Genomic DNA, 27,079 nt, shown 5'->3' with positions numbered 1-27,079 from the left:
TTTTTTTCTTTTAAAGGTCCCATATTGTAAAAAGTGAGATTTTCATGTCTTTTATATTATAAAGCAGGTTTAAGTGCTATATAAATACTGTTAAACTATCAAAACGCTCAATATACAGAGAAACACACACAGCCCATATTCAGAAATTGTGCGTTTGAAACAAGCCATTAGGATTTCTGTCCATTTGTGATGTCACAAATATACAATATTAAGACCATTACACGGTATTAAACGTAAACATTCTAAATGTTGCAGTCCTGTTGCAGTGTATGTCAATGACATCAGCTGACAGGAGGTAAACATGGACCCAAACTGTTGCCTAGCAACGCAATTCCATTGCAATTCCATTGAAATGCACTAAAACGGAGTGTTTCAGACAGAGGGTAATAACAGGCATATTCAGGCAGACAGTATGAGGAAAATAAAGTGTTTTTTTGAACATTACAGCATGTAAACATGTTCTAGTAGAAACACAAAATACAAGTATGAACTTGAAAATGAGCACGATATGGGAACTTTAACTTATACTTTTATATTCTTTTATTCGTTTTAATCTAGATTCAAGATGTTTATTGTCATAATTTTGTATAACATATATATTGTATAACCGGCGGGTTATACAGGCACAAACGTGTGAAATACTTTTTGCTGGGAAGCTCCATTAAAATAATAAGTTATATTACAATTACATTTACATTACAATTACATTACAATTACATTACATTTACATTTACATTACAATTACAATTACAATTACATTTACATTACAATTACATTTACATTACAATTACATTTAGATTACAATTATAAAGAAGAAATACTTCGTACAAGGGCATATTAAGAATATGTACAGGCATATTAAGAACATAAACATTAAGAACATATACAGTATATACTATAAGATATATGTTTGTGTGAGAAGGTGTCGTATGAATTATCTATTTAAAATTCTGATGGCCTGGGGGAAACAACTGTTCCTCAGTGTTCTCTTTTATCTTGTTTTCATATGTGTAAAGCACTTTGAATGAAAGTTGTCTTTGTGTATGAAATGTGTTATAAATAAACCTGCCTTGCCTTGTGTGAGTAGATCCAAAATGGCCGCCACGCAGCCCAGTTGCCTGTGTCTGTTTGTTGTTGTCTCTGGCTCCTCCCGGTGGGCGGGGCTTCCTCCCGGTGGGCGGGGCTTCCTCCCGGTGGGCGGGGCCTCCTCCCGGTGGGCGGGGCTTCCTCCCGGTGGGCGGGGCTTCCTCCCGGTGGGCGGGGCCTCCTCCCGGTGGGCGGGGCCTCCTCCTCTGTGTCGTCACATGACCGCGCGCCTCCAGAGCCAGTTCCAACATGGTGGTCTGCTGGTCGGGTCTCTCTCTGTTGATGGTCTCCAGGTTCTCCTCCTGGTTCTGGGTGTTGTTGTTCTGCGGGGGGTTCGGGTTCGGGTCCGGCAGCAGCCAGGAGGACCCAGCTCCTCCTCCGGTGGTTCTGGTTCTGGGTCTGCGCCTGGAGGACCCGGTGGATCTGGTGTTTATGAAGGACCGGATCATCTCCGCGCCGGAAGGAGCCTCGTTCCGGATCCGGCTGTTCGGTACCGAGCTGCTGAACGGGTCCGGGTCCGGGTCCGGGTCCGGGTCCTGGGTCGGGTTCGCTGCTGGAGGAGCCGCTGGGGGGGTCGGGGACACTCCGGATCCCTGCGGGGTCCAGTCCAACCGGGACCGGTCCAGCTTCCAGGTCTCGGACCGGTTCACTCCGGATGAGAGGTTCAGCGGGCTCATCACGGTCCAGGTCCACAGGAGGACGGACCAGAACCAGAACCACCACCACCTGTGTGTTCTGAGCAGCGGGTCCTGGTCCACGGCGGGACCGGACCGGTTCCGGATCAGCCCGGACCCGGGTCCTCCGCCGGACTACATCCCGCCCTGGGGTCTGGGCGTGCTGGTGGTTCTGCTGCTTCTGGTCTCGGGTCTGCTGAGGACCGTGAACCTCAGTCTGCTGTGGCTGGACCCGGTGGAGCTCTACGTGCTGCACAGCCTCGGGTCCGAGGACGAGAAGAGGGCCGCCAAGCGCCTGGAGCCGGTCCGCAGGAGGGGCAACTTCCTGGTGGGTCTCTGGTCCGGTTCTGGTTCTGGTACCAGGATCTGGTACTCTGATGTAGAACCAGCAGTACTACAGGGTAGAAGTACTCTGCGACTAAAGTCCTGCACCCAACAGGACTGAAAGAACTCATCATCATATATATATATATATATATATATATATATATATATATATATATATATATATATATATATATATATATATATATATATATATATAATAATACTCATTATCATCATAATAATATATATTATAATATATTATTATTATAATAATATATTATAATATATATATATGATAATGAGTATTATTATATATATATAAATATATATATATAATAATACTCATTATCATATATATATATATATTATATTATTATAATAATAATATAATATATCATATTCATGTGTTCATCACTTTAATGTTGCTGGTGAATCGTTAGTATTTGTTCATATTGTGTATTAATAATCTGAATCTGTAAAGCAAATATCAAATAAATGTAAAAGGAGAACAATATTTACCTGCACATGTAATAATAGTACATCTTATTTGTGTAGATACATGAAATGCTGCACAAAGTGTTTTACAAAAAAGAGAAACAGACAAAATGAACATAAAAACAGGGACAGAATACCAGAGTTCATAGAAATGTATATATATTTATGTTTTTATTTTTTAGTCGGATTAAGACAATTTTATAATTTAAAATTGTTGAATAAAATATTTTTTTCCCTTGTTTTAACTGGATAAAAATCATATAATAATAAAATACATTTTTAAATATATATATAATTGAATTAAATATGTATTTACTTTTTTTATTTACTTCATATTATTATTATTATTATTATTATTAACAATGTATATATAGTTAATATTTTGTATTATAATATGAAGTAGGTAAAGTTATATATAATAATAATCATAATAAACTTTATTATATATTTTACAAGAAATGCAAGACAAAATGCTTAACAATAAATTAAAATAGACGATAGAATTTGCATAAAACAGGGATGGAGTGCCATACTTAATGGAAAATAAAACACACTTGATGAAGTAAGATTAAAAAATATATAAAAATAAGATTAAATAGAATCCATAAATGCCTAACATAAGATGGAAACTAAAAACCCACTGAATGATAATAATATTAGTAATAAAATCAGTACCCATATTTGCAGCATGTACATCAATAAACACTGCAGCAGCTCCATTCTCGTCTACTCTGTTGTACATTTTAGTAGAGTATAAAGTTGGATAAAATGAAATTACTCCAGTAAAGTACAACTTAAGTACTTCAAAAGTGTACTTAAGTGCAGTACTTGAGTAAATGTACTTAGTTACTTACTAGGAATCCACTTGGCAGCATGCAGAGAATGAAAAAGCTGATCTTAAATGTCTTTTTGTCCGTCCTCTCTCCACCCAGACATGTTCTCTGCTGTTCCTGTGTGCGTTGGGACACTCGGTCCTCGGCGTCCTCCTGTACCGGGCGCTGGGCTCTATCGTCTCCGCCGTGTTCACCAGCGCCTTCCTCATCTTCTTCCTGGCTGAGCTGGCTCCCCACATCCTGTGCTCTGGTTACGGGTTCCAGCTGGCGCCGGGTCTGACCTGGCTGGCCCAGGTTTGTCTGGTGCTCACCTGTCCCCTGTCCTGTCCTCTGGGGCTGATCCTGGACCTGGCCCTGAGGAGGGACATCAGTACATGTGGGATCAGGGAGAGGGCCATGGAGATGATCCGAACCAGCGTCAATGACCCGTACAGGTAAGAACAGACACACGTAAACAGATCATGAGGTGTGTTTGGAAGCACCTCGTCGTCTCATCCACGCCGTGTCCTCTCATCCACGCCGTGTCGTCTCATCCACGCCGTGTCCTCTCCCAGTGAGTTTGTGAAGGAGGAGTTCAGCCGCGGGATGCTGCGCAGTAAGACGGTGGAGGACATCCTGACCCCCCTGAAGGACTGCTTCATGCTGGCCAGCTCGGCCGTCCTGGACTTCTCCACCATGTCTGAGATCATGCAGAGCGGATACACCCGGGTGCCCATCTACGAGGAGGAGAAGTGAGCTCACAAACACACGCATCTTTACAACCTCTTAGACAAACAACAGTTATAGTTTACTGATGAAAACAACCAATACAGTGACAGAATTATTACAAACTATAGTGCAGTAATATGGAGGTACAACGGCGTATTAAGGTGATTGCAGGTAAAAAACAAATATTATGGAGCTGAAGGAGGGGGGTATATTCTGAAAAAAAACTCTGAATTTCCAAAATTACATTCATAAATTTACGAGCAAAAAACTTCAATATTCTCTGAGATGATAAAGTCACAAATTTACGAACCAAAAAAAATGTAATATTCTTTGAGATCAAAGTCGTAAATCTGAGAGAAAAAAAATCACAATTTATGAGAGATATACTTTAATATTCTCTGAGATTATAAAGTCATACATTTGTGATAAAAAACTTTAATATGAGATTAAAGTCATACATTTACAAGAAAAGAACTTGAATATTTTCTGAGATGATAAAGTCATAAATTTACGACCCCAAAAAATCCCAAATTTACAAGAAAAAAAATAGAATATTCTTTTGAGATTTAAGTCGGAAATTTACGAGAAATAAATCACAATTTTATGAGAAAAGAATATAATATTCTTTGAGATTAAAGTTGTAAATTTATGAGAAAAAAACTTGAATAATCACAAATTTAGCCTGCAGATCACTAAATTAATGCTTACTAGGATTGCTCAAAAATATTTTATCGATTAATCGATCAGTTGTTTGGTTTATAAAATGTCAATAAGTAGTGAAAAATGCCATCACAAACTGACTCATTCAAATTGCTCTTTTTTTCCTAACAGACTGTATAAAACATAACATAAGATATTCACTTTACTAGCAAAGAAAAACAGCAAATATTCATATTTTAGAAATGGGAAGGATTGAAGTTTTGGCACTTGTGACTGACTTAACGATGAATAGATTATTTAAATAGCTGATTAGTTTTCTGTTGATTTAAAATATTGAACTCCGTTTTAACTGGATGTCTCGGCGACGATTCAGCTGCTTATTGTGATATTATAGTTACTATCTGTGAGAATGGTCGTTAATAGGAACTCAAAGCTCTCCAAGATAACAAGGATGAATGAATTTGAGACTTTTGTAGCTGAGTGATCATTTCAAGGTCGTTTTTGCTGATATTTTCTGTTTCAATGCACCGTGTGTCCAGACTGCTTCTTTTTACTTTCTGTTATCTTATTAAGTTTAACATTTTAACTTCTTGTCACTGTGAGAAAAAATTAAGAAATGAATCTACACAGCCGATGTTAAAATAGGAACCAGGAAAAAACATATTGCTGCCACACACAATTATGTTTATTTCTTATCAGACTTTGTTAATGTTTCAGTTTTTCTACTTAGTTACAGACAAATTACCTTTTTAACCCGCCAAAAATAAAATAAAATCACCTTTTGGTTGAAGTGGTCACAACCAGAAGACTCTTGAGTTTGTTTTAACGGATCACAAGTCAAAACATTTGCGAACAACTGACTTTATGCAACCTGTCATTTCATGTGTTACTATAAAATAGACATATCAATGTAAGCAGTTATTGTCCTCCATAATAAACATTTAACTTGTTGTGTAAAGTATCTTTCATTATCTTAAAAAATATGAAGTCATAGGAGTGATATTAAAAAGAATAAATCTGTAAAAGAATAAGAAAATAAATATGGAAATATGAAGAGAAATATATAAAAAATATATAGAAATATGGAAAGATAAAAAAAATATAAAATAATTATAAGCATTTTAATTTATTTTCACATGAAATTTTTCATTTATTTCTGTATATATTTCTGTATATATTTCAAATATATGTATTTATTTTTTGCATATAAATTACTTTATCATATAAATAAATGAAATTACTATATAAATATTTATACTGTATATTTTTAAAATTATATTATTTTTATTTTATGTCATTTATTTATTTTTCTCTCTTTATTTTTCTCTATTGTTTTTGCTTTTCCCCATTGTTTTACTTCTTTATTGTTTTATTTATTCATATTTATATTTCCATTTTTATTAGTTACTTATATATTCTTTTATTTATTTCTCTTTATATTTCCACATTTATTTTCTTATTCTTTTACAGAGTTATTATTTTTTATGGCACTCCAAAGAAAGCTCTGTATAAATCAAAACATATTATTATTATTATTATTATAGAATAGTTTAATAAAGCTGGTTCTCTCTCCTAACTGCAGCCATAAGGCAGGAAAAACTGGGAGCAGTTGAATGTTAAACTTTTCCTAATGAAAGAAAGAACCTGTTATTGTTTAAACCTTCTCTGGAGCGCCTTGGATTTCACTTTCACCTGGAAATGTTGGTTTAGTGAATGATGATAACTCGTAACTAAAGTAAACACTGCTGGCACACACACACTCTCAGTGCCAACAAACAATGTAACTTACAGTAGATCTGGTTCCTCCACATGGTCGTATTCACGTTCGCTCATCAACACGTGTTTGATGTTCCAGGTCCAACATCGTGGAAATCCTTTATGTAAAAGATTTGGCTCTGGTGGACCCGGACGACTCCACCCCCATGACGACCATCACCAAGTTCTACAATCACCCGCTGCACTACGTCTTCAACGACACCAAGCTGGACGCCATGCTGGAGGAGTTCAAGAAAGGTGTGCTCACACTCACACACTCAGTAATATAGCAAGAGGCTTCTTTGTCAAAAAAGTTGAAACTCATTTCCCAGCCTCAGTTTTGATCAGGATGTCTCGACTACCTCTGACGGCTATATTTGTGAGAAGAAAAACTTGAATATTCTTTGATATTAAAGTCGTAAATTTACAAGAACAAAATCACAAATTTATGAGAAAAAAACTTGAATATTCTTTGAAATTAAATTTGCAAATTTACAAGAACAAAATCACAAATTTATGAGAAAAAAACTTGAATATTTTCTGAGATGATAAAGTCCTAAATTTATGACCCAAAAAAATCACAAATTTACGAGAAAAAAAACTTGAATATTCTTGGAGATTAAAGTCGTAAATTTACGAGAAAAAAAAATCAAAATTTGCGAGAAAATAACTTGAATATTCTATGAGATTACAGTCGTAAATCTAAGAAAAAAATCACAATTCATGAGAAAAATACTTTAATTTTCTCTGAGATTATAAAGACATACATTTGCGAGAAAAAAAAACTTTAGAAAAATTAAAAAAAAATAATCTCAGAGATTATAAAATTGTAAATTTACAAGAAAAAAACTTGAATATTGTCTAAAATTAAAGTCGTAAATGTATGCGAAAAAAACTTGAATATTTTCTGAGATGATAAAGTCATAAATTTATGACCCAAAAAAATCACAAATTTACGAGAATAAAACGTTAAATATTCTCTGAGATTAAAGTCGTTAATTTACGAGAAAATAATCTAAATTTGCAAGAAAAAACTTCATACATTTGCGAGAAAAAAAACTTTAATAAAACTTTTTAAAAAACTTGAGTATTTAAACTCTAATTATTAAAGTCGTAAATTTATGAGAAAATATAATGTCTATAATTGCTATAATAAGTTGGATGATGAGGAGGAGCCCTTGTGCCTAGAATTAATCGAGTGCAACAGGAAATCTCAAAACCTGGTCAAATAAAACCTGCAGAAACCACCAGAGGTTCAGTGAAAACATATGTTTTTTTTGGTGAACTGTCCCTTTAATGAAGAATGATCTCTTTGAAATGAAATGTACTGAAGGATTCCTTTGTGATGTTTCCTCTCTCTATCAGGTAACTCTCACATGGCCATCGTCCAGAAGGTGAACAACGAGGGCGAGGGGGATCCGTTCTACGAGGTGCTGGGATTGGTCACTTTAGAGGACGTCATCGAGGAGATCATCAAATCAGAGATCCTCGATGAATCTGACGGCTACTGTGAGTCTGTTTATTATAAAATGTGTTTATTCATTCCGCGTCTGATGTGTTTTATTAAAACCTTTCCTCGTCCTCCTGTAGTGGACAGGAAGGTGAAGCGTCCTCTCGCTCCGCTAGAGATTCCTCTGGAGCCTCGCAGCGTCCACGAGGAGTTTTCTCTCTTCAAGCCTCCTGAAGGAGAACCCAAGATCAGGACCTCGCCTCAACTCCTGCTGGCTACGCACCGCTTCCTGTCCAGAGGTGAGTGATCATCTGTCAATCTTTACTGTGTGTGCACACTACCGTTGAAAAGTTTGTAATCTGCTGCCATAAATTCTGGATTGGTTATTGCACAAAGGTCGGGTTTGGGTTCACACCCAGTTAGTGTTTTCATCTTCTGAAATACCTGCTTGGTGTTCATGTTGCCGAGTTCGAATTCCAATTTGTCCCTGAACGCCTCATTTTTTATTGTTCCATTTTCCATTTTGAGTCTTGCTCAGCCTTTGAGACTAAAAGCTTTGTGCTTTTCCTCCAGGCTCTCTTTTATTTGGGGAGTGCTACAACATTTGGAGTTGGGATATGTTTTTATTATCTTAACCGGAATGGTGCTGTTTATGCAGAAGTTGATATAATCCATAATGACAGAAACCATATCATTCAGATCACCTTCATAAATGTCCCAGTCAGTGCATCCTAGGGATGGCCTAGACACAACAAACATTTTGATTTAATTGTTCTCATATCTGCTTAAATGTGTTATTAATGGCCGGTATGTGTCATGTGACTTGCCTTTTAGTGTAATTTCTTTTTTTCTAAAAATACCATGATTTTGAAAAATCACATACCCATGTAAGAAATGATTGGTATTGTACGACAGACGTTAGGGCCACATTGAGGGAAAAGATTTTGAGAATAAAGTCATAATATTACAAGAATAAAGTCAGAAGTTTACGAGAAAAAAAGGTAATTTCCTCCTCCACAAAAGAGTCAGTTCCTCCATCAGGTCCGAGTGGTTCTTTCTTCAGAATAAACTCAGTTTCTTGTACAATCTTTTCCAGGTCCTGATACTGATGATAATGTGGTGCTGATGTGCCAAAAGATGAAGTATTTGGTTATTTGTGAAACTTAAACTAAAGTAGAACTTCACAAGATGCTCCACGTTCCTCATTTTCACACTATTTCCCCTCGAAAAGAACACATAACATTACTACTTAATGATATTACGACTTTATTCTCATAATATTACGACTATTTTCTTGTAAACTTTTGACTTTATTCTCATAATATTACAACTTTTTTTGTTGTAAACTTCTGACTTTATTCTCATAATATTACGATTTTTTTCTCGTAAAACTATGACTTTATTCTCATAATATTACAACTTTTTTCTTGTAAACTTCTGACTTTATTCTCAGAAATCTTATTTAAATCTCAGATTTATTTTTTTCCCTCAATGTAGCCCTAATACTCGGTCGTAGTATCGGTAAAATTAAAAAATAAAAAAGTTTGTTATCGCCTGTCTCTAGTGTAACTAGGGAGCGTAATGACGTCCTCCCTCCACTGTGGGGCGCTGTAACATTGTCGCTTGTGACGTTTCACTTCCGGTTCGTAGCCCTAGACCGGAAGTGAGTATCAGAGCGGTTGATCTGAATCTGAACTGAATTCAAGTAAAGTCGGTAAAGTTTCTATAACACGTCTAAGATGTTTGTATTTCCACATACTGTTTAATACGATGGTATCACTCAGTAAGTCCAGTTTACTCGTGTTAATAACCGGGTCAGCATCTCCAGGTCGGTTTAAAAGGAGCTCATCTCGGCTGTAGGTGAGTAACTTGTTGTTGGTGTTACACCGAAATCTGTCCGCAGAGAGCCAGCAACACATGACGTCACCAGAAAATGTGACTCCACTGTACCTGTATAATAAATGTGAGGTAAATGTGTGACAGAAAACACACAAAACTAAATTATTAACATACATAAATGTATTTAAATATTTTTAATTTAAAGATATATTCACAAAACTCTAAAAGAAAAGTAAAAGATGGGTACAATGGGGTCACATTTACATAATAATGATAATAATCATGATAATAATAATACACTTTATTTATAGAGCACTTAGCAAGACAATATGAAATACACAAATAGCGAGATTTAATTAATAAACAAGAAATGAAACATCCATAAAATAAACAGGCAGCTCAGATAAAAATCAGGATGTAAGAGTAAAGTATGTTTTTAGAAGAGACACTGACTCAGACAGATATATTTTCTTGGGCAGGTCGCTCCACATGGAGGACAGAACCTTCCAAAATAAAATATAAAATAAATAAATGATTAGATAAATAAATAAATATGTCATCAACTGTAGCAAAAGTAATATTATAAATAAATGTCGCCATCAATTAATTGATAAAACGTGACATAAATTGATATTACTGTTTTAATTTTATTTTTTATTTATCTTTGTATTAATTCCCTCTTTTATTTAGTTTTCTGTTTAAATTAAGTATTTCTTTTTATTAATTTTTAAATTAATTAATTTATTTTTTATCATGTTTTTCATGTATTTCTTCATGTTATTTTTTATTTTATATTTATTTTAAATTAAATAAAGGGGAAAATTAAACAGAGGGAATTAATAAAAGATAAATAAATAAAGAAGCAAATTAAAACAGAAATATCTATTTATGTCACATTTTATCAATTAATTAATGGCTACATTTATTTTTAATATTATTTTTGCTAAATTTAATGACTTTTTTATTTATCGAGTAATTTTATTTTGGCAAGTTCCGTCCTCTAGATTTGTGATATGTTGCTCAAAACATAAATTACAATCAAACAATACACTGAGATTTCTTGCAATAAGCTTGATATGTTGTGACAGGTGACCAATAGATGGCAGTATTTGTTTTGTGATATGCTGTGGCTCAATAACAAGTGTTATGTTGTGGTTCAATAATGATTGAGGCTCACTGACACTTCTCTGGACTGGAAAACTAATTCAGCATCCAAGTTCAACAGTATTCTCCCATCATGCAACACTGTGGGGACGTTGACTAAATGACAGTTTGAATCATTTCATTCTTCTTCTGTTGGGAACAAAACTATTTAAAATTTGGTGTCTGAATTATTCTGTTTTTATCTCTGTTATAATAGTTATTACTGAAGGAAAACATCAATATAACAGCTGATTACAAGCTTTTCAATGGTGGTGTATGTGTGACAGAATGGGAGGGAGGTTGACGCCTCACGCTGTTTTAGTTAGTCACAGTTTAACAGCGCACGTGTAAAGATTATGTTCCTGCTTTATGTTATAAATCAGCTGAGGATCGACTGCTACACGTTATTTGAGATGTGCTTGTCGAGACATATTTGACATCACTGCCCAGACAGCGAGCTCACCGTATCCCCTGTCTCTGACTTTTGACCCCCTGCAGAGGTGTCGCACTTCAGCCCCGGACGCGTCTCTGAGAAGGTCTTGTTCCACCTGCTCCGTCACCCCAGTGTCAACCAGGAAGTGCATTTTGACCCAAACAACCGGCTGAGCCCGGATCACTATCTCTACACGCGCAACCACCCGGTGGACTACTTCATCCTGCTGCTGCAGGTACGTGCACATGAACACACGCACACACACAGAGCACCAGCATGGGAGCAAAGCAGTGGACTGCTGTGGACGGGGGCTTGTATATTTGACCCTGTTGAACTGCAGTAATTTCCTTTATTTAACAGAAAATACATGAACTGTTTTGACATTAACGTCTTCTCTCTACCTGTGTGTTTGTGTTCAGGGTCGAGTGGAGGTGGAGATCGGTAAAGAGGGGCTGAAGTTTGAGAACGGAGCGTTTACGTACTACGGCGTGTCGGCGCTAACGCTGCCATCCTCAGGTGAGATCAACAACGACAGGAAGATGTGTGCCGCACATTTAAAGGAACAATCCACCCTAAAAACAGATTCTACATTTCCTGTGATTTTAGACAAAAGTCAACTTCTACAAACACAGAAAGTTGTCTGTATGATTTAATTATCAGTAACGTTATTGATTAGAGCATCTGGTGGCAGGTTTGGAGTTGGCTCGTTGATAATGAACAGGACAAACCTGCCAAAATCAATACATAAATAAATGACTTGATAAATATATAAATGTCATTAAATGTAGCAAAAATAATAATAAATGCAGCCATTAATTAATTTATAAAATGTGACATAAATTGATGTTTTAATTTGCTTCTTTATTTACTTATCTGTGTATTAATTCCCTTATTTATTTACTCTTCTTTTTTATTTTATCATTTATTTTTCTAATTATAAGATAATTTATTATTTTCATTTATTTATTTTTATATTAAATACAAATAATAATAAATCAGAAATATCAGTTTATGTCACATTTGATCAATTAATTAATGATTAATTTTTGCACTTATTTTTATTTCTTTTATATTTCTTTTAAATTAAATAAAAGGGAAAATTAAACAGAAGAGTAAATAAATAAGGGAATTAATCCAAAGATAAATAAAGAAGCAAATTAAAACAGAAATATAAATTTATATCACATTTAATCAATTAATTAATGGCTACATTTAGTTTTAATATTATATTTGTTACATTTAATGTCATATTTATTGATTTATCGAGTCATTTATTTATTGATTTAAGCAGGTTCCGTCCTCCATAATTATGCACCAAAATACAAAGGAAAATTCCTTGTATGTGAAAAAACTACTTGGTAATCCAATCTGATTCTGATTTGAGTGGGAAAATGCTTCTATATCCCAGCTAGAGCTGCAACTAATGATTATCTCCATTATTGATTAATCGTGTCGTCTATAAAATGACAGTAAAAAAAACAAAAACATTTCCAAACCCAAAACTATTCATTTAACTATCACATAAACAGGGAAGCAGAAACTGTTTTGTATTTTTGTGTTATGAATATTTATATCTAAAAACGTGTGTATGTGTGCAGTGCACCAGTCTCCGGTGTCGACCCAGCGTCACTCTCCCAGGGATCCCTTTGAGTCCGCCGACGCTACGAGCCCGTCCAGCTACTGTCCCGACTACACCGTCCGAGCTCTCACCGACCTGCAGCTCATACGGGTTTGTGTTTCCATTTTTTGCTACTTTCTACTTCTGCTCCACCCCATCTCAGGGTTAATATTGTAATTTTTACGCCACTACATTTGTCTGACAGCTTTAGTTACTTCCTGTAACAGGATATAAAGAAGTTAAAATGCAACATACACATTAATGTAGCAGTAATATTAATCCAGAAACATCAGATAGATAGTAGGAAAACACTGACAGGGAACATTTTATTGACACAGCTATACTTTTACTTTAACTACTTTAATATATTTGTTGATACATACTTTCACTTAACCCTCTGAGACCCACAGTAGACATGTTTCTTTAGGTTTTCTAGTTTAATTCAATGCCAGTATCTTCACTCTACCTTTAAACTGAGCCCACTATAACCTCCGAAATATCGATTTGCGTTAAAACAAATTTACGTTTTATTATTGTGTTAACTTTGACAGCCCTAATTAGCATCAAAATATATTTAAAGTACTAATTAGCATCAAAATATATTTAAAGTACTAATTATGCAGAATGGTCCATTTCAGAGTCTTATGTATTGTAATTATTGGTGCATTAATGTGTTCATTACTTTAATGTTGCAGCTGGTAAAAGGTGGAGCTCATTTTAACAAATTGATATACCCAGATTCTTTAAGCTCTGACACAAACAAATCTCTTAGAATATTTTTTATTCACAAATAGCAAAAGAAAGCACACAGGTAGCAGCTTCTCAGTTGTTAAAAAGAGACGTCAGAAGTGTTTTTTTCTTTTTAATACATTTATTAAAAATAGAGCAAATAACAGCGTCATTGCTTTGGTTTTTAAAACCTGTAGGTTATTCTTTACATAATTATGTTTGTATTTACAGTCTGACAGAAGATTTAATTAGAGTGTCTCTATTATCTAGAAAGTGAATGGAGCCTTTCTCTCTGAAACATTCAATTCAGACTTTTTCTCCGTCGTTTGTAGGTGACACGTCTCCAGTATCTGAACGCTCTCATGGCGTCGCGGGTCGGTCAGAGTCCAGATCCTCCTGAGATTAAGATCCTTCCCAACAGTCAGACCAAGCTGCTCAACGAGAGAAACACAACACAACAAGGTAAGTGTCCTCTAAACGCTGTGTGACCTTCAGGGTCGGCTGACTAACCTGATGAATCACGCTTTCAATACAAACATCTCTGTAGTTTTCTTACTGCTACTGTCCTGTTTGCTCTCAGCTGAACTAAAATAATCTTCTCTCTCTTTTCTTTTCCCTCCTTGCGTGCCTCCATGTCTTCTTCTTCTCTCTCCTCTGGCCCGTCCAGAGTTCCCTGTGAACTTTTCATTCTTTGATACCATTGAGAACTACTGTTAGTACCTTTTTTGCATGAGGTAAATGAAATGGCATGACTGTACATACAGCACACTCAGTCTCACATACACAGACACACTCTGTCTCCTCTTGAAAGTGTTAACAGGACGGTTTTAACCCTTTATTACGTCGTAGAATCGGCCGTCCCAGCGGGTGCATTTTCTTTTCCTGACACTTCTTCCTGTGTGTGTTTGTGAGGCTTTGTAACTTCTGTTTTATTCATCCTGTCTCATTCCTAGTTTCTGCTTCTCCCTGAAATCATCTCACTTCTCTCTGTTGGGTATGTAGACATTGTGTCTGATCTGATAGAACTGTTCATATATAGATAAGAATATTATAATAATGACTTTAAAAGGGATGAAATGTGTCCTCTGGCGTCCATATTGGAGGCAAAGATACCTGAGATGAAAGGGACTAGTGCATAGAGAAAAAGATAACAGTATTATGGAAGATGGAACCTGCCAAAATAAAAAATAAATAAGTGATTAAATATATAAAAAATATTACAAATAAATGTAGCCATTAATTAATTGATATAATGTGACAAATTGATATTTATTTATATTTGTTTAATTTTCCCTTTTAGTTATTTATTTTATATTTATTTTTAAATATACATATTTCTGCACAATTTTCCCTTTACATTTCACCCCTTATTTATTAGAAATGCTTTAAGAAATGTATAAAGAAAATACAGAAATACAGAAATAAAAGGGAAAATTAAACAGAAGAGTAAATAAATAAAGAAGCAAATTAAAACAGAAATATTAATTTATGTCACATTTTATCAATTCATTTTAATATTATTTTTGGTACATTTAATGACATTTATTTATTTTTGATTTCAGCAGGTTAAGATGCTACCTAATATAAAAGGAAAGGTGCATAGAGAGGAGAAAAGACGTACCGTGTAACTGCAGAACCGCCTCAGAATAGACACGTTTTCTTCAGTATCAAAGTAATCCAGTGGTAGTTGTCTGTACATCCATAGGTATTGTAAACTTCTATGGGAGACAGAACCTGCCAGAATCAAAAATAAAAAAAAACGTTACTCAATAAATGAATATGCCATTAAATGTACCAAAAATACAAAAGAAATAAATAGGCATTAATTGACTGATGTGACAAATTTATTTCTGTTTTAATTTGTTTCTTTATTTATTTAAATTTATAATAATTCCCCTATTTATCTACTCTTCTTTTTCATTTTATCTATTTATGAACTTAAATAGCTTTTTGTTTTTGCATTTATTTTTAAATTTATAATTTTTCGTGCTTCAACTATTTACCTTTTTTTAAATATATAAATACACACCACTAGATGCCACCAAACCATACACACTGTCCCTTTAATTACATCATTTTGAGGAAACATTACTGAAACAGGAGGAAACAGTGTCTTTGTTGGGGACTATTTTCAGCGGCGGATTAATCCACATGTGGTGCTCTAGTGAGTATTACTGTCAGCGGGACGGTGTAGAGTCAGAATAAACTACAGTGTGTGTGTGTGTGTGTTCATAGTGATGGAGGAATGTCACGCACTGACACAGTGAGGCTCATTGATGTGGTTTTGTGAGGGAAGTAACCAGTCAGAAGGTTATTGTTGCATTAGTTCCCCATCAAAAACAACTCAGAGTTAAATATTAGAGCAGAAGACCTCCAATATGTCCGTCTGAGGAAGTATTGAATCACCTCACGTGTAATAAAAAAAAGACGACGGCGACAAAATGGCACAAAAGTGACGGAGCGGCCTCTGAACGAAGCACAATTAGCCCAAAATGTAAATAACCTCAATGTGTTTTAATGAGATTGGTAACACTAATTAAACTTCCTTAATAGTTATTTTACTGTTAAACAATTAAATGATTATTAGTAATGCTATAATTTAACAAAGTGTTACAATTGTCTATGTAATGTTTATATATGGTTTACAAATGATATCTTAATCATTAACAGATACATATAGTATATCAAATGTTATAATGTGTTTATTTTATTTTTCTTAAAAGCCTAACCAGGGACAAAGTCTGCAAATGAGCTATGGCTAGAAGTCCTATATGCGTTGCATCGGTTGCACTTTAATTCAGTATAACAATGCCTACATGTATTCTCCCTGTCAAATAAATTAATAAATAAATAAATACAACATTTGTTGGTGTAATATGAAATAATTAGCTTATAAATTGTATATTATTTCATTGCTGATAAGAGAAGATACCAATTATATTCTGATTATATTAGTAAACTATTTATTAACATTTTATTGTTGCACACATTATAACATTTTATATACTATATATAAGTATTTAATTATTAAGATATTATTGTAAACCTTTAAAAAAAAAAACATCTATAAACATTACATAGATGGACCAGAAATTATTATTATTGAAGTATTAACTATATATCTAAATAATGTTTATAGATGCTTTACAAAGTATTTATTAACCATTTAACAAAGTATTATAATCATTAGTAACAACTTTATAATAGTCATCCAAATAATGTTGATAGACGGTTTACAAACTGATTATTAACCGTTAACAAAGTGTTACAAATATCTATCTATGTCATGTTTATAGATGTTTACAAATAATATCTTCATCATTAACAGATACATATAGTATATAAACTGTTAATAACAAATTATAGCATTACTAATAATTAGTTAACATCAGCAATTATATTATGTTTGTAAACAGTAAAATAACTATTAACTATCAATTTACCATTTCTAAATGATGGTTCTTATAACGTGTTATCACGATGTTCCGGAAGCAACACAGATTTAGCGCAAAGCAGAGGTGTGAACTAACCGCCAACACTCGACTCGCTCATGTACTCACCTCTTTTGTCGAGCTGTGACTTTGAGCCCTCGCAGTCCCTCGGGCTTATGGGAAATGGAATTTGTTAAAGGCTGCAAAAAACCCCCCAAAAATTACAATATTAGATCATTTAAAAAACTGCCACCCTTATCTAAACATATGAAGCACGACATACTGTTGAGAAAAGCTCTGTTTAATTAAACTAAACATAACTTTATGAGAAAAAAAGTCTTAATATTATGAATATTATTTTTTTCTCGTAAAGTTATGACTTTATTCTAGTAATATCACGCCTTTTTTTCTCGTAAAGTTATGACTTTATTCTAGTAATATCACGCCTTTTTTTCTCGTAAAGTTATGACTTTATTCTAATAATAACACGCCTTTTTTTCTCGTAAAGTTATGACTTTATTCTAATAATATCATTCCTTTTTTTCTCGTAAAGTTATAATTTATTCTAGTAATATCACGCCTTTTTTTCTCGTAAAGTTATAATTTATTCTAGTAATATTACGCCTTTTTTTCTCGTAAAGTTATGACTTTATTCTCGTAATATCACGCCTTTTTTTCTCGTAAAGTTATGACTTTATTCTAGTAATATCACGCCTTTTTTTCTCGTAAAGTTATGACTTTATTCTAGTAATACCACGCCTTTTTTTCTCATAAAGTTATGACTTTATTCTAGTAATGCCACGCCTTTTTTTCTCGTAAAGTTATGACTTTATTCTAATAATATCACGCCTTTTTTTCTCGTAAAGTTATGACTTTATTCTAGTAATATCACGCCTTTTTTTCTCGTAAAGTTATGACTTTATTCTAGTAATATTACGCCTTTTTTTCTCGTAAAGTTATGACTTTATTCTAGTAATATTACGCCTTTTTTTCTCGTAAAGTTATGACTTTATTCTAGTAATATTACGCCTTTTTTTCTCGTAAAGTTATAATTTATTCTAGTAATATTACGCCTTTTTTTCTCGTAAAGTTATAATTTATTCTAGTAATATTACGCCTTTTTTCTCGTAAAGTTATGACTTTATGCTAGTAATATCACGCCTTTTTTCTCGTAAAGTTATAATTTATTCTAGTAATATTACGCCTTTTTTCTCGTAAAGTTATAATTTATATATATATGACTTTATGCTAGTAATATCACGCCTTTTTTTCTCGTAAAGTTATGACTTTATTCTCGTAATATTACGCCTTTTTTTCTCGTAATATTATGACTTAATTCTGTCAATCTCAGATGTTTTTTCCCTCAATGTGGCCCTAATACTGCGTAGTACATTGTCTCTTTGGCCCTCACTGCATTAGACTTATATACTATATACTTAGACTATAAACTGTGTTACCTTCATCACAATGATCAAATGTTTTGCGGCTCCAGACAGATTTCTTATTATTATTTTTTTGCCTAAAATTTCTCTTTTGATAGTAAAGGCTGCTGACCCCTGGACTATGTGGAGGTAGAAGGAAGTTACCGCTTTTATTGTTGTAGTCTGAGTAACGTGACGTTGTATCCGTCCAAGGTGTGCACAGTGTACTACGTGAAAGTGTACTAACAGAAATATCCGAATTGAGACACAGTGTGGGGTTTTAAGTTATTAGAATTGTTAAAAAAGTCAATGAGGTTTTCTTACTTCTGTAGCAGAACCTTGCTGCTTCTTCTTCTTCTTCTTCGTCCCTCTCGTGCCATCTTGTCGCGTTTCCTCTCTTTTTAAACGCCCTCCGTCACCTTTAACACCCTCTGTGTGTGTGCGTGATTGCCTCGGTGTGATGTCATCACCCCTCACTCACCCCAGCTCTCCTTCTCATTGGTCGGGTTCCACAGGTGGCAGCAGTAGCGCCCAGGAGAGCTCCACAGAAGAGGAGGCTCATGGGTAATGCGGCTCTGACCTTGCTGCAAAAACAAGTAGAGATTTTTTTTGTTTTGTTTTGTTTTTATTGCTGAATCATCATCTATGGCTGGAACGTAGTTATTGGACACGACTGGAGTGATTTTATGTGTTCTGTAGATCCACTACTCACACGTCTCATCTCCATCCCCCATTCCTTTTGTTGTGATTATTATTATTATTATTATTTCATGCTGTTTTATACACTTTGGACTATATGTGTATATATACATAAATACATTTTATTTTAATTTGGCGGTGCCTTTTCTTCCAGGTTCGTACTAAACTCGATGCATTGCCATGATTCCTCTCTGTCTGGGTGCCAAAGCTACGTGTGTGTGTGTGTTGTCTGTGTGTGTGTGTGTACTGACGCATCCGTCCGTTTGAGACACTAAAATAGTCGGTTAAAAGCAGATTTGCTATTTTAAAAGGCTGTAAGGTTTTTATACCCTCACATAACATTTGATCAGCTTTCAGCGGTTAGTTGATAGTTTAAATATTTAGTTAGAAAGTGAGCGGTAAAGTGAGGACTTCCAAAGTGGCCCTGGATATAACCAAAGTCAAATATGAAATAATAACAAAGAGTGATAGTTTTTTATTGTTGCAGAAGTTCAACAGAAGCTTCAAAAGGCCTCAATGTGACGCTAAGAGCGGTTGGAAGTAAAAACACTTAGTCGATTGTCAGGAAAAATAACTATTTTGCTAATCAATGAATCGTCTTAGTCGTGAAGATTTGCTGCTTTTATTTGTCTTATATGATGATAAACTAAATGTCTTTGGGGCTGTTTCTAAAACGAGACATTTTAACATGTTAATTTGGGCAAGTTAGGATTTCACTATTTTATAGACAAAAGTATTTATCAAGAAAATAATCAGCAGATTCATTGACAATAAAACCATCAGTATTTCTTAAAGTATCAGTTTGGTATCGGTACCAAAACTTGTGTATTATATCAGCGCTAGTATTGAAACGTTTTAAATGATACCCAGCCCTACTGGTTAATCCATCGGCAGAATATTAAACAATAATAATCAATTAATCCTTTAAATCATTCTTCAACATTCACAGACTCTCAACTGTTGCTGCTTTACGTTGTAATCTGAATATCTTTGAGACAGATGAAGATATTGTGATGGGTGTTTTTCACCATATTCTACCTTTTATAAATTAACGGTTAATCAGTTAATAAAAAAAATAACAATTTGGAGATTAATAGTTAAATAATTGTCACTTACAGCACTATACTATACTCTTACTGGAGATATTCTACGATTTAGATTTTCCTCAATAAATCCGTACAAAAAAACTAAAACAACAATGTGTAAGTTTGTCTCTCAAAACTTTCTGATTTCCCGTCTTTGACTCTTTATTTGGGGTAAATCAACAGATAATTAAAATAGATTAATGGATTATCTGTTCACTTTAAATCACTGTAAGAGGTAACAATCCCCTAAAACGTAGTATGAAAGCCAATCTCATTGGAAAATGTAAGTTTTTAAGGTATAAATTAAGGGATGTCTTCATGTTATTTGGTCAATTTAAAAGGTTTTCTAGCCTACCCTTAATTTAATCCCCCATTAAATCTATTAGAAATACCTTAGTATATTACAATCTGTTAATCATCCCCATTCAAATAACTTAATTACATCATTATTCAGTTTTAGCAAACGTTTCGCAACCAGGAGGAAATAGAGCATTAGTTGGGGACTATTTTCAGCGGCGGATTAATCCACGTTTGTAATGAAGGAAGATGTTCCCCAGCGACACAGTGAGGCTCGTTGATGTGTTTTTAATGGCACAGAGGAAGATTTAATAACTATTATTATCTCTAAAGCTTCATGTTTTGTATAATTTAGTTCTGTTAACATTCCAGTACAAGTTCACATCTGTCTGTCTCTGAATGTGTGTGTGTGTGACATACAGTATTTCACTAGTACACGTCATTAAGCATCCAGTCTTCACCTTAACTCCATTATTACCCGTACTGTCTGTTGATGATATCCTAACATGCATTTTAAGACGTCATTGTTGCATGTGTGTGTAAACATGTGGAATACTCCAGAAAGGGCCTCTAAATAACCTTTCTATGTTCCCTGTGTCTGTACATTAATATATTAACCATATAAGGAGGAATAATTCAAATCAGGATATTTTAATGCAGAACTCACGTGTTCGTGTGTATGTTGAGAAAGTCGTGCGTCGTCCCGTTCGTGCCGACCATGAAGCGGCTCCTTTGTACTGCGACTACACTGTCAAATAAGAGGGAGACAAAAGAAATATTCAGACAATGATCAGTGCAAAAATATACACAAGTTTAAGGCGGGGCTGTGCATCATGGTCTATAAGATCATAATAACCCCTTTATATCCTGTTGGCTGGTTTAATCTGCAGCAATGCATCATGGTCTATAAGATCATCATGTGTTTGTAGCGTCGCTGTCCTGTGAGAACAACGTATCTCTAAAACATTTTCAGCTTTGTGACGATGCATTTTCCAGCTTAAAGAGTTTATTTAGCTGAAGAATGTTTCTCAACACATAAAGGAACTAGGGCTGTCAATCAAACAATTACATGATTGTCCATAGTTAATCGCAAATTAATCACATTTCTTATTAGCACTAGTTCAAAATGTACCTTGAAAGGGAGATTAGTCAAGTATTTAATCCTCTTATCAACATGGGAGTGGACAAATATGCTGCTTTATGCAAAATGTATGTATATATTTATTATTGTAAATCAATTAACAACACAAAACAATGACAGATATTGATCCAGAAACCCTCACAGGTACTGCATTTAGCATAAAACAATATGCTCCAATCATAACATGGCAAACTGCAGCCCAACAGGCAACAACAGCTGTCAGTGTGTCAGTGTGCTGACTTGACTATGACTTGCCCCAAACTGCATGTGATTATCATAAAGTGGGCATGTCTGTAAAGGGGAGACTCGTGGGTACCCATAGAACCCATTTACATTCACTGATCTGGAGGTCAGAGGTCAAGGACAGTCTCGACAGTTTTTCCTCGCCAAAATTTAGTGTAAGTTTGGAGCGTTATTTAACCTCCTTTGCAACAAGCTAGTATGACATGGTTGGTACCGATTGATTCATCAGGTTACTGGTATCATATGAAACTAGAAAAACTGAGCCTGCTACAACCTAAAAATCACAAGTTGCATTAATACGTTAAAGAAATTAGTGGCATTAAAACTAATTTGCATTAAGACATAATCGCAAATTGAACTATGACAGCCCTATATTAAATGTAAAATAAAATACCTCAAATTTGTACTTAAGTACAGTACTTGAGTAAATGTACTTAGTTACATTCCACCACTGCATCAGTGGTTCTCTGGCGTGTTTCTGTTCAGAACAAACAGAAAAAGTGTAGTCGCAGTAGGAGGGGATTTCCTCACATTCAGCGTGAAGGGGACAGATTATACTTTCTCAACACACAGTACCACATGTGAGTATTGTGTTAACATAAACTTCTGAACCTTTACCGCAGCAGCAGCAGCAGGGTTGTTTAGGAGTCGGCTCTGTGTCACATTAGCACCGTCTCCTTTTATTCCATCTGTGTTTTCATTCATTCAGTGTTATCATCACCATCGTCATCGCCGCCATATTCCAGGAGAAATCTTTGTAATTCTGAGTAAATATTTTTCATCTGTTACTTCTATTTTATTTTGTTGTAATGAGTTTGTATCAGAAGAATGAATGTAAAAAGAGAATCATTACTTTGTACTGATTGAGTGGGTTGAAGACGCGTGTATTAATATATGAAGCTGCTTAGATAGAATATCATTTGTAGTTTATAGGTTTTCAGGTACAATAACTACGAGAGTTATTGAAAGCTATATACAGTTATTCCTCTTTCTGTCCACGTTACATTTTGTATAGAAGTTATCCATTTTATTTCATTTTTCGGGGGAATGCTGCCGTTTTTTTTTTTTGGGTGCATTGAGAGACTCCATTACATTTAACACTTTCAATAATCAAGTTTCTTAGGAAATAAACTCAATCCTGTTCTAAAATATGTTGTTTTTGTTTTGTCTTTTCTATTCCGAGACGCACAATATGTGACTTTATAATAGACCGATTAATTAAATTAATCGGCAACTATTTTTATACTCTATTAACCTCCTGAGACATTTTTTCAGGAAATGTTCGACATAATATACTAACAGTTTTTTTTCATGAAAGTTTCGACATACTATACTATGACTTTCTTTTCATTCAATTTTAGACATACTATACTGTTTTTTTTGCATTACATTTTCGACAAACTATACTAGGATTTTTTTCATGAAAGTATGACATACTATACTTTTACGTTTTTTTCATGAAATTTTCAATAAACTATACTATGACTTTTTTTTCATTCAATTTTAGACATACTATGATTTTTTTTCATGAAATTTACGACAAACTATACTATGACGTTTTTTTCCCATGAAATTATCAACATACTACACTGATTTTTTTTCATGAAATTTTCGACATCCTATATTATGTTTTTTTCATGAAATTTTCAATAAACTTCACTATGACGTTTTTTTCATGAAATTTTCAATAAACTTCACTATGACGTTTTTTTCATGAAATTTTCAATAAACTTCACTATGACGTTTTTTTCATGAAATTTTCAATAAACTTTACTATGACGTTTTTTTCATGAAATTTTCAATAAACTTCACTATGACGTTATTTTCATGAAATTTTCAATAAACTTTACTATGACGTTTTTTTCATGAAATTTTCAATAAACTACTATGACGTTATTTTCATGAAATTTTCAATAAACTTCACTGACGTTTTTTTTTTCATGAAATTTTCAATAAACTTTACTATGACGTTTTTTTTCATGAAATTTTCAATAAACTTCACTATGACGTTTTTTTTCATGAAATTTTCAATAAACTTCACTATGACGTTATTTTCATGAAATTTTCAATAAACTTTACTATGACGTTTTTTCCATGAAATTTTCAATAAACTATACTATGACTTTTTTTTCATTCAATTTTAGACATACTATGATTTTTTTTCATGAAATTTACGACAAACTATACTATGACGTTTTTTTCCCATGAAATTATCAACATACTACACTGATTTTTTTTCATGAAATTTTCGACATCCTATATTATGTTTTTTTCATGAAATTTTCAATAAACTTCACTATGACGTTTTTTTCATGAAATTTTCAATAAACTTCACTATGACGTTTTTTTCATGAAATTTTCAATAAACTTCACTATGACGTTTTTTTCATGAAATTTTCAATAAACTTTACTATGACGTTTTTTTCATGAAATTTTCAATAAACTTCACTATGACGTTATTTTCATGAAATTTTCAATAAACTTTACTATGACGTTTTTTTCATGAAATTTTCAATAAACTACTATGACGTTATTTTCATGAAATTTTCAATAAACTTCACTGACGTTTTTTTTTCATGAAATTTTCAATAAACTTTACTATGACGTTTTTTTTCATGAAATTTTCAATAAACTTCACTATGACGTTTTTTTTCATGAAATTTTCAATAAACTTCACTATGACGTTATTTTCATGAAATTTTCAATAAACTTTACTATGACGTTTTTTTCCATGAAATTTTCAATAAACTTTACTATGACGTTATTTTCATGAAATTTTCAATAAACTTTACTATGACTTTTTTTTCATGAAATTTTCAATAAACTTCACTATGACGTTATTTTCATGAAATTTTCAATAAACTTTACTATGACGTTTTTTTTCATGAAATTTTCAATAAACTTCACTATGACGTTTTTTTTCATGAAATTTTCAATAAACTTCACTATGACGTTATTTTCATGAAATTTTCAATAAACTTCACTGACGTTTTTTTTTCATGAAATTTTCAATAAACTTCACTATGACGTTTTTTTTCATGAAATTTTCAATAAACTTTACTATGAAGTTTTTTTTCATGAAATTTTCAATAAACTTTACTATGACGTTATTTTCATGAAATTTTCAATAAACTTCACTATGACGTTTTTTTTCATGAAATTTTCAATAAACTTCACTATGACGTTTTTTTTTCATGAAATTTTCAATAAACTTTACTATGACGTTTTTTTCATGAAATTTTCAATAAACTTTACAATGAAGTTTTTTCCATGAAATTTTCAATAAACTTTACTATGACGTTATTTTCATGAAATTTTCAATAAACTTCACTATGACGTTATTTTCATGGAATTTTCAATAAACTTCACAATGACGTTTTTTTCATGAAATTTTCAATAAACTTTACTATGACGTTGTTTTCATGAAATTTTCAATAAACTTTACTATGACGTTATTTTCATGAAATTTTCAATAAACTTCACTATGACGTTATTTTCATGAAATTTTCAATAAACTTCACTATGACATTTTTTTTCATGAAATTTTCAATAAACTTTACTATGACGTTTTTTCATGAAATTTTCAATAAACTTCACTATGACGTTATTTTCATGAAATTTTCAATAAACTTCACTATGACATTTTTTTTCATGAAATTTTCAATAAACTTTACTATGACGTTTTTTTCATGAAATTTTCAATAAACTTCACTATGACGTTTTTTTTCATGAAATTTTCAATAAACTTTACTATGACGTTTTTTTCATGAAATTTTCAATAAACTTCACTATGACGTTATTTTCATGAAATTTTCAATAAACTTCACTATGACGTTATTTTCATGAAATTTTCAATAAACTTCACTATGATGTTTTTTTTCATGAAATTTTCAATAAACTTCACTATGACGTTATTTTCATGAAATTTTCAATAAACTTCACTATGATGTTTTTTTTCATGAAATTTTCAATAAACTTCACTATGACGTTATTTTCATGAAATTTTCAATAAACTTCACTATGACGTTTTTTTTCATGAAATTTTCAATAAACTTCACTATGACGTTTTTTTCATGAAATTTTCAATAAACTTTACTATGACGTTATTTTCATGAAATTTTCAATAAACTTTACTATGACTTTTTTTTCATGAAATTTTCAATAAACTTCACTATGACGTTATTTTCATGAAATTTTCAATAAACTTTACTATGACGTTTTTTTTCATGAAATTTTCAATAAACTTCACTATGACGTTATTTTCATGAAATTTTCAATAAACTTCACTATGACGTTTTTTTTTCATGAAATTTTCAATAAACTTTACTATGACATTTTTTTCATGAAATTTTCAATAAACTTCACTATGACATTATTTTCATGAAATTTTCAATAAACTTCACTATGACGTTTTTTCCATGAAATTTTCAATAAACTTTACTATGACGTTATTTTCATGAAATTTTCAATAAACTTCACTATGACGTTTTTTTTCATGAAATTTTCAATAAACTTTACTATGACGTTTTTTTCATGAAATTTTCAATAAACTTCACTATGACGTTATTTTCATGAAATTTTCAATAAACTTTACTATGACGTTTTTTTTCATGAAATTTTCAATAAACTTTACTATGACGTTATTTTCATGAAATTTTCAATAAACTTCACTGACGTTTTTTTCATGAAATTTTCAATAAACTTCACTGACGTTTTTTTCATGAAATTTTCAATAAACTTTACTATGACGTTATTTTCATGAAATTTTCAATAAACTTCACTGACGTTATATTTTCATGAAATTTTCAATAAACTTTACTATGACGTTATTTTCATGAAATTTTCAATAAACTTTACTATGACGTTTTTTTTCATGAAATTTTCAATAAACTTCACTATGACGTTATTTTCATGAAATTTTCAATAAACTTCACTATGACGTTTTTTTCATGAAATTTTCAATGAACTTTACTATGACGTTATTTTCATGAAATTTTCAATAAACTTTACTA

General features: G+C 32.9%; 1 protein-coding gene and 1 long non-coding RNA gene across 8 annotated transcripts in view; one reads left to right on the top strand and one right to left on the bottom strand.

Moving 5' to 3' along the window:
• Nucleotides 1-1,322: 1,322 nt before the first annotated feature.
• On the top strand, nucleotides 1,323-20,583 carry LOC119477727 (metal transporter CNNM3). Of its 4 annotated transcripts, XR_005204298.1 has the most exons (13): nucleotides 1,323-2,088; nucleotides 3,515-3,849; nucleotides 3,970-4,146; nucleotides 6,639-6,796; nucleotides 7,904-8,047; nucleotides 8,129-8,287; nucleotides 11,469-11,638; nucleotides 11,823-11,919; nucleotides 13,002-13,132; nucleotides 14,083-14,212; nucleotides 14,418-14,484; nucleotides 14,704-14,744; nucleotides 19,118-20,583. XR_005204298.1 is itself a non-coding variant. In XM_037751832.1 (12 exons), exons 1-11 carry the CDS (start codon nucleotides 1,336-1,338, stop codon nucleotides 14,718-14,720), a joined length of 2,271 nt encoding a protein of 756 aa, XP_037607760.1. In that variant the 5' UTR covers nucleotides 1,323-1,335; the 3' UTR covers nucleotides 14,721-14,744; nucleotides 19,118-20,583. The 4 variants fall into 4 exon arrangements, 3 of the variants coding, with proteins under 3 accessions (XP_037607760.1, XP_037607758.1, XP_037607759.1); XM_037751832.1 differs by lacking the exon at nucleotides 14,418-14,484; XM_037751830.1 differs by lacking the exons at nucleotides 14,418-14,484; nucleotides 14,704-14,744.
• LOC119477732 overlaps nucleotides 13,868-27,079 on the bottom strand; it is a 48,389-nt gene continuing 35,177 nt past the window's right edge. For 3 of the 4 annotated variants that reach the window (XR_005204301.1, XR_005204300.1, XR_005204299.1), the window contains 5 exons: nucleotides 21,351-21,431; nucleotides 18,927-19,186; nucleotides 17,311-17,381; nucleotides 15,372-15,484; nucleotides 13,868-14,181 (listed from right to left, as the gene is read on the bottom strand). This is a non-coding gene — a long non-coding RNA (uncharacterized LOC119477732). Of the gene's footprint in view, nucleotides 14,182-14,306; nucleotides 14,440-15,371; nucleotides 15,485-17,310; nucleotides 17,382-18,926; nucleotides 19,187-21,350; nucleotides 21,432-27,079 lie in introns of all 4 variants that reach the window. The other variant, XR_005204302.1, reaches the window with a different exon arrangement.

The sequence above is a fragment of the Sebastes umbrosus genome, chromosome 19 (genome assembly GCF_015220745.1).
Source record: "Sebastes umbrosus isolate fSebUmb1 chromosome 19, fSebUmb1.pri, whole genome shotgun sequence".
In the NCBI taxonomy this organism is placed as follows: Eukaryota; Metazoa; Chordata; class Actinopteri; order Perciformes; family Sebastidae; genus Sebastes; species Sebastes umbrosus.
This window is presented reverse-complemented; position numbering and strand designations above follow the sequence as displayed.

Coding starts and splice junctions, on each gene's coding strand:
- LOC119477727 (XM_037751830.1), top strand. CDS start 1,336: ATGGTGGTCTGCTGGTCGGGTCTCTCTCTGTTGATGGTCTCCAGGTTC. Junction 4,147..6,638: donor CCCATCTACGAGGAGGAGAA/GTGAGCTCACAA, acceptor TTGATGTTCCAG/GTCCAACATCGTGGAAATCC. Junction 14,213..19,117: donor GAGAAACACAACACAACAAG/GTAAGTGTCCTC, acceptor CGGGTTCCACAG/GTGGCAGCAGTAGCGCCCAG.